Below are 6,997 nucleotides of genomic sequence, written 5' to 3'. Positions count from 1 at the left end.
TGGGGTGAAGATTGTCAGGGCCGGCTGACTTGAAGGTATCCAGCTTCTCAAGATGTTCCTTCAGAAAGTCAGCATTAAAGGAGGGCAGGGGATCACCCTCACCCAGACTTCCCGGCCCTGTAGCGGGCATGGGCGTCCCATGGGACTGATGAAAGACTGACGCAAAGTACCTATTTAATAGGTTGGCTTTTTCCTGGGTGTCAGTTGTCAGTTGCCCCATCTGGTTCAGCAGGGGTCCAATGTTGCCCCTGCTTTTCCTCCGGCTCCCCACATATCTGAAAAAGGACTTCTTATTGTCCTTGATGCTCAAAGCTAGCTGGAGTTCAGTTGCAGCCTTGGCTTTCCTGGTCTGCTCCCTACAGGACCGGACCAGTGCAGAATAATCCTCCTTGGAGGTGACTCCCATCCTCCATCCTTTGTAGGCCTTTCTTTTTAGCCTCAGGAGGTCTGCTAGGTCCCTGGAGAGCCAGGGGGGCTGCTGTGCCCTCTTGCTGCCTTTCCTCCGAGATGGAATAGACTTAGTTTGTGCATTGAGGATCGCTCCCTTGAGGAGCAACCACTCCTCTTGAACTCCCCTCTCCCTGTGGTCACGGTCCCTTAGGGCCTCACTGACAAGCCTCCTGAGCTTGTCAAAGTCGGCTTTCCTGAAGTCAAGGACTTGCGCGTTGCTGACCGACTTGCCAGCTTTTCGGCGGATGGTGAAGGTGATCAGCTCGTGGTTGCTGTCACCCAGCTTCCCATCGATCACTAGGTCACCAACTAGGTCATCCCCAGTAGCCAGATGAGCAGCTCCCTGTTCTACCTCATGGTGCTTCACAGAAAGCGCTATGGTTTAGAGTGACTCCCCACAAACCCAACAGATGTTCACTGTTTGGTGGGGTGGGGGAAGGAAACAGCTCCACTTTGGAGCTGATCCAGCAAAGAGGCTGCCTGTCTGCAACTTCTCTCCCTGAGCCCTGCCCCCCCTCCCAGCTCCAGTGCTGTCGCAGGATGGGAAGGAGAGAAGGGAGGGGAGGGAGCTTCAGCCTGGGGTTTGACCAGCCTCAGCTGGGGTGGAGAAGCTTGAGCGGGGCGCAAGGCAGAGGGGCTCCAATCCACCCACCCCAGCTCAGGCTAGGCAAACCCCAGCCCAGAGCTCCCTTCCCCTTTTTCTTTCCCCTCCCATCCTGCAGACAGCACTGGGAGCAGGGCTGGGCAGTTGACAGAAGTTAATGAAGGCACTCCCTTTTGGAGCGCCTTCATCTGAACCCTCATTAAATAAGGTAGACCCCCTGCGATCAAGCACTGTCAGGGCACAGCTGTAGAGCACTTTCAGGGGGCTGAACGTGTAACAAATGTCGCTTCTGTCAGTGCCCATTATGTCTGTTCAACACATTCCCAGTTATGCGGTATCACCAACCTGACCAGACAGAGAGTCGGGGTTCATGAAACTGGACAATACTGTCAGCCACTCCTTATGGGCAGTGGTTCCCAAATTAGGCATTACGATATTTATGGTAAGTATTGCAAGCCACACAGAGATTCAACTGAACCAGAAGCTGGGTCACCAGCGAAAAATTTAGAAACTGCTGACTGGGTCACCCCTACTTGGTTACATGACTGCTGGCCTGCAATGCCATGTGCTCCCCCTAGCTCCCATGTGCCTACCGCAGCCTTTAGAGCCAGAGCATGAGGGAGAGAGGAGACATCATGGGGCTGCTGCTACCTTCTCAGACAGGTGGGTGGATAAAGAGAAGGAATAAGCAGAATCCCAACTCTGCCCCTGCTCACAGCCTGCCAGCTGGTCCAGAGGGAGACAATCTGCTGACAGGCAAATGCATGCTACTTCTTTCACAGAAAATGAAGGAAATCAGAAAAGGAATTAGAAATGGGATTCCAGTTCCTTCCTTGTTCTACCCCTGAGTTGATGCAGCTGGAGGATACCCCTTATCAGGGCTAGACAGGAAGGGAACTGAGCATTGTGATGTTTTATAGAAACAAATGAGTTTGGTTTTGCAACTCTTATGCTGAGCTGCTGCACTGTACTTCACTTCATTGATCTTAGTGCGAATGCTCAGGGAGCGGGGTGCTCCTTGGACTCAAAATCTACTCCCTGTACTACTATGCAAAGCAGACATTTAAAGCTGTGGCCTTTCTCCTCTTTCCTGAAAGATGTAAAGTTCCCAGTAATTAGCATTTAAAGATGTGTGGGGAACAGCAGTTCCTCAATTTCTCACACAACACTGAGGCCAGTTTCTTCCTCCTTATTTATGCAGTCCCATTCTATCTATCTCTAGTACTCTGAGCATCTGCATCAGAGCACCTCACTCTTTTATATATAGGGATCTAAGATACAGGGAGGCAAAGGAATGTGCCCATGTTCACAAAAAAAATCTGTAACAGAATAGGACGTTGAACGTGGATCTTCCAGCTCCTAACCACTGAACCACCCTTCCCCTCTTGGGCCTATCTGCAACATGAGTAAGGGAGCCAGAATCCTGAGCTTGAGTGAACGGTTCAGGGTTGAGCTCTCAGGGAAGCAAGCAAGGCAGCTCACCTTGCTACTAGATCACAGAGGAAGAGGGCAACATATTTTATCTTGAAACATATCTATCCAAAGCCTCACATTGGTCCAAGTACTCTGCTGAGGAGTGTCAGTCATTTGGATTTTTGTGGGTTTTTGATAATAAATCCAAGCTAATTTTAAACATATTTTATTTTGTTTTAAAGCAGAGAAATTTACCGCATGCAGACTTTATTTACTAGCAATGCCAAAATGTTGGCCAAATGTTTGTGGCTGATCAATGATTGAACTTACGAAACAACCATAACATTTTTTTTTTTCAAATAGCATTCACTGCACTTCAAGTCTGCCTTGCATTACAGCTGATTTCAAAACAAAGGAGAACTGACTGGCCTGAACAACAGGGGCTTTGTTTTTACTGACAAAGGACCCTCATTTTTCTCCCTTGTGCGCTCACTTGAATTTCTGTTGGCAGTTTCTCTAAGTGCACCAAGATCCAAATCTGAAACAGAATCAGAGTGAGGGCTGGGCTTCAGGTGCTGATCTCATGGGAGTCAAAACTCATGAGACTTCAGCTCCAAATGGCAAAACACCTGGTGAGATCACCTGTGGAGGCAGAAGGTAGATTTCTCGCAACATTAGTCCTGACCCAAGCTGAGACTACAAGCGGTAGGGTCAGATCTAAATTGGAGCACAAGCCCCTTCCTTACACATTCAAAGCATCTCATTTCTTAGTTTAGGTCTCTCTCTAAATAAGATGGGCAATTAGATAGAGGTACTAGAAAAGTCTGTCTTTAACAGACTTTTTGGTCTTTAAACATCTTTCATTTTGCTTTAGAGCAGATTTATTTCATGCAGTCTTCATTTACTAGCAGTTTTGCCTACACGTTGGCCAAATGTTCATCACTGATCAGTGAAAAGGGAATAAGGAAGGGAATCTTTTAGACCAAAGTCCACCATAAAATTTCTACATATACACAGCTTGAACCAAAATCCTAAATGATGTTAATGAGATCCTTTGCACATGTGGGAACAGAAATGGGTCCCTACCAGGAGTTCATAGTGCGCGAGTCCATGACCAATCCTTGAATGTGCCCTGCATAAGGAAGCTTTCAGATTCCGTCACTCAAATGTCAGTATAGCAAGATGTCTTAGTGGTCTGTGGACAGAGGTCACAAAGGGTGTGCAAGGGAAGAAAACTGGGAGGAGGAATAAGCCAGTTGCTTTGCCCTGTCATGGTGCTTGCAAGGCATTTAGCTGTCTTTACTATTCTAGCCAAAGATTTCTTTTTGTTTTTTAAGACAGCTGCCAAACAAGTAATAAACTACCCATGAGAAAAAGACTCCAGGCCACTGGGCACCCTCTGCTTAACCCAAAGGGACTAGAAAGCTACCGGCCTTATCAATACTAACCCATCCACTGTGCTATGGAAACCCCTGCTGACTGACAGTGCCTGGAACAGTAACCACCTAGGCGAGCCACCAGTGGCAATACCCTAATGAACTTGTGTAGTCGGGGTGGGGGGTAGGCTGCGTTCTTCTCAGGTAGAAAAGAGAAAAAGTGCTCTAGATGCCTGGGCTCCAGCACTTACCTCAAAGGATCTACAGAACTAGGGAGCTGACCCACCTGCCGCCTGTTCACAGGTTGGCAAGACAAACTTCACCCCACTTCCCTCTGCCATCAAGGGACTGATGTGGTAGAAACTTGTCCCCCTCAAGCAAAGCACCTCCTACACAGGGTAAGCCCCCTATAGGGAGGGAACTATGCTAAGATTTTTCTCCAGTGCTTCAAAAGATTTCCCTCTGATCCGATTTCAGCTGGGAGAAATAGCCCAGAGATTTAAAAACCCTAGGCAAAAAACTGAAAGTATAACCTGTGAAGATCAACTATCTGATCTAGTACAGCAAATGCATCTCCGGGGTGTTTTATAGCATTCAGCTACACTCAAATATTGTGAGGATGGGAGCCAGTGTGTGGACTCAGGCAGGGAAGGAGGTTAATCTGTGGCAAGTTCTCACCTCCCAGGTAAACTCCTTATGCTTAGTCCTATACAAGATTCATAATGATCCTGGAGGACCACTGAAGAAAATTGTTGTTATTGCTTCTGTTAGATGTAGACTATAACTCCTATTCATCTGTCCCATCCAGGATATACACGGAGAATAATTGCTTATGATACAAAAGCCAACAAGTTTGTTAAATGTGCAGACATGAAGGACAGACGGATGCATCATGGAGCTGCTGTGATCAAGAACAAATTGTTTGTTACCGGTGGGCGTTGTCTCACCACCGACAACGTCATTGAAGACTCTGATTCAATGGACTGCTACGATCCTGAGACTAACACATGGACTCCAAAGGGGACACTGCCACACAAACTCTTTGACCATGGCTGCCTCACTCTCCAATGTGTCCCCTGTCCAAACATCTTGTAAATGCACCTGGTGCTACCCTAGCAAGAAGGGCCCAGATCGCTCTGTACAGAGCTCATGTAGAATATTAACTAGCTCACACCAACACTGCTCATAACACAACCAAAGCAGCAGCAGCCATTTCCAGGGTGCTGGGTGGGAAACACATGTTATTGCCCAAAGGCCCAATCATGAGCTCCTCACTCAGATTCAACTCAGGCAACAGGGTAAAATGTTGGTCTCATACAACGTATTCTGGTAGGTAAACAGGAATGCTGACGTTTCTGGGGAAAATGTACTGTGATAAGCCGCTTATTGTGCATATATTCTATTGCCCTCTTCTCAGATGAAACAAAACTGCTTGACTTTGTAGCACGCTCCCTACACTAATTGGTGCTAAGAGAGCTTCTCATTTCTTTCAAGTGATAACGGACCTCCAGGATTGAAGGATCTGAATTCTATCCCTGCACTCGCCCTGGGGTTCTGAGCACCTGTTGTGCAGTACGGTGCCAACGATGTGGTCCCACAGAGAAAACCTTCTAGTATGAGTCAATACTAAAAGAAAGGCTGTAAAAAAGGAACAGGTCCTACAGAAAGCTGGGGGAGAGATTCATTTACTTGTAATGCTCCATATGAACAAACTAGACCTGAGCAAATCCTTGCTCCTTAAAACTGAATCTTTTCACATTTTCAGAGGTGCAGATTTGAATTCTCAAACCTAAATGCTGTCCCAGTGGCTGAAGGAAAGTGAGGCAATGAAGAATTTTTTTTTCACATCTATCTCCTCCCTCAAGGAACAGGAGAAGGGAAGAAGCCAATAAAGAGGCAGCCCAGGAAACCCAGATGCCATGTGTAGATTTTTTCTCTGTGGAGAGAAGAGCATGCTTTCAGCCTTCCCTTTCTATCAGGGATTTCACCAAAGTTGAAGCAAGGTTGATTAGGGAGCTGCTAACAACTGGAATTCCTGCAAAGCTGGAACACGTGGGTAGTACAAAAAGGAAAAGAGCCATCCTCCTTCCCCCGACTCCTGGGGAGCTATATGAGAAAGCAAAATCCTGGGAAAGCAAATGCCTCCAAAACAGCATCACTCCATTGCTTAGTTAAACAGTCCAGGTTCTGCCGCAGTTGTGTAAAGGGTTGTCACTGAGTTTACATTTTCTTAAAGAGCAGAATTACCATCAGGTAATGAGAAGATGGGGAACTCTCAAGCTGGTCCCCAGACTGGGAGAGACTGCTGACAACACTGGTGAGCAGCATCTAGAAGAAGGAGGTCAGAAATTTTACACAGTTCTCCTTGTACTTGAAATGAAGCAATGCCTTTATGAGAGCAGGTTAATTTAAAGGAGTTGAATAAGAGGGGAAGCCTTCAAATGTTAATGTTGTCTTACATAAGAAAATTGTGATTGTTGTTATTGATTTGTATGGGCATTGTACCTGCTTGTTCTCTACAATTTGATAAAAAAAATTGCACTTGTTTTAAAACTTGGAGTTTTTGCCAGGTCATTCTTTCTTGGGAATTGAGTAAATCTGCAGAAGAGGAGATGAGCAAAACTCATGCTCCAGGCCTCAACTCAGAAACTTGTCATTAAGGGCCTAATCTTTTTCTGTGATCCATCTAGTCCCATGGTCTATCTCTTTTAATAGCTGTGATAGGGAGCTATCTCGAGGCCAGTCCAATCATTGGTCCACCTACTTGTCTAGGGAAGTCACCCACCTGCCTCTCCTGCCATGCCTTTGATGCAACTCAGAAGTTGCTTATAGGTGGGAGGCTGCCCATTTAATGCCCAATGCCAAAGGCGTAATACATGGCTCCATACCATCCTACATCATGTCCCATGCCTCGCAGATGGCATCAATATATGGCTGTAGCCCCACACTGGGCCTCACTCTATTCCAGTCTGACTTTCGGACCCTGATGTGGATCCCTCCTACTCAGGCAGCCTAACCTCTGCCCTCATATTGGACTGTAAACCTGCCTTGACCTCCTTCCCTCTCAGCAGTGGCCATGGGTAGGTCTGGTGCCTCTGACACCAGTCAGTGACCAGGAGGGTGGTCCCAAGCAGCCGATCCGGCTGACTGGGGC

At 47.0% G+C, this 6,997-nt stretch overlaps 1 protein-coding gene across 2 annotated transcripts in view; it reads left to right on the top strand.

The window, feature by feature from the left end:
- The window catches only part of KLHL38 (kelch like family member 38), a 12,698-nt gene extending 6,306 nt beyond the window's left edge, over positions 1-6,392 (top strand). For both annotated transcript variants that reach the window (XM_025209899.1, XM_014522189.2), the window contains exon 4: positions 4,652-6,392. In XM_025209899.1, the coding sequence (XP_025065684.1) occupies positions 4,652-4,938 (287 nt within the window). In that variant the 3' untranslated portion in view covers positions 4,939-6,392. The remainder of the gene's footprint in view (positions 1-4,651) is intronic.
- Positions 6,393-6,997: the final 605 nt, after the last annotated feature.

This window comes from Alligator sinensis, unplaced genomic scaffold (assembly GCF_000455745.1).
Source record: "Alligator sinensis unplaced genomic scaffold, ASM45574v1 scaffold681_1, whole genome shotgun sequence".
Taxonomy (NCBI): Eukaryota; Metazoa; Chordata; order Crocodylia; family Alligatoridae; genus Alligator; species Alligator sinensis.
This window is presented reverse-complemented; position numbering and strand designations above follow the sequence as displayed.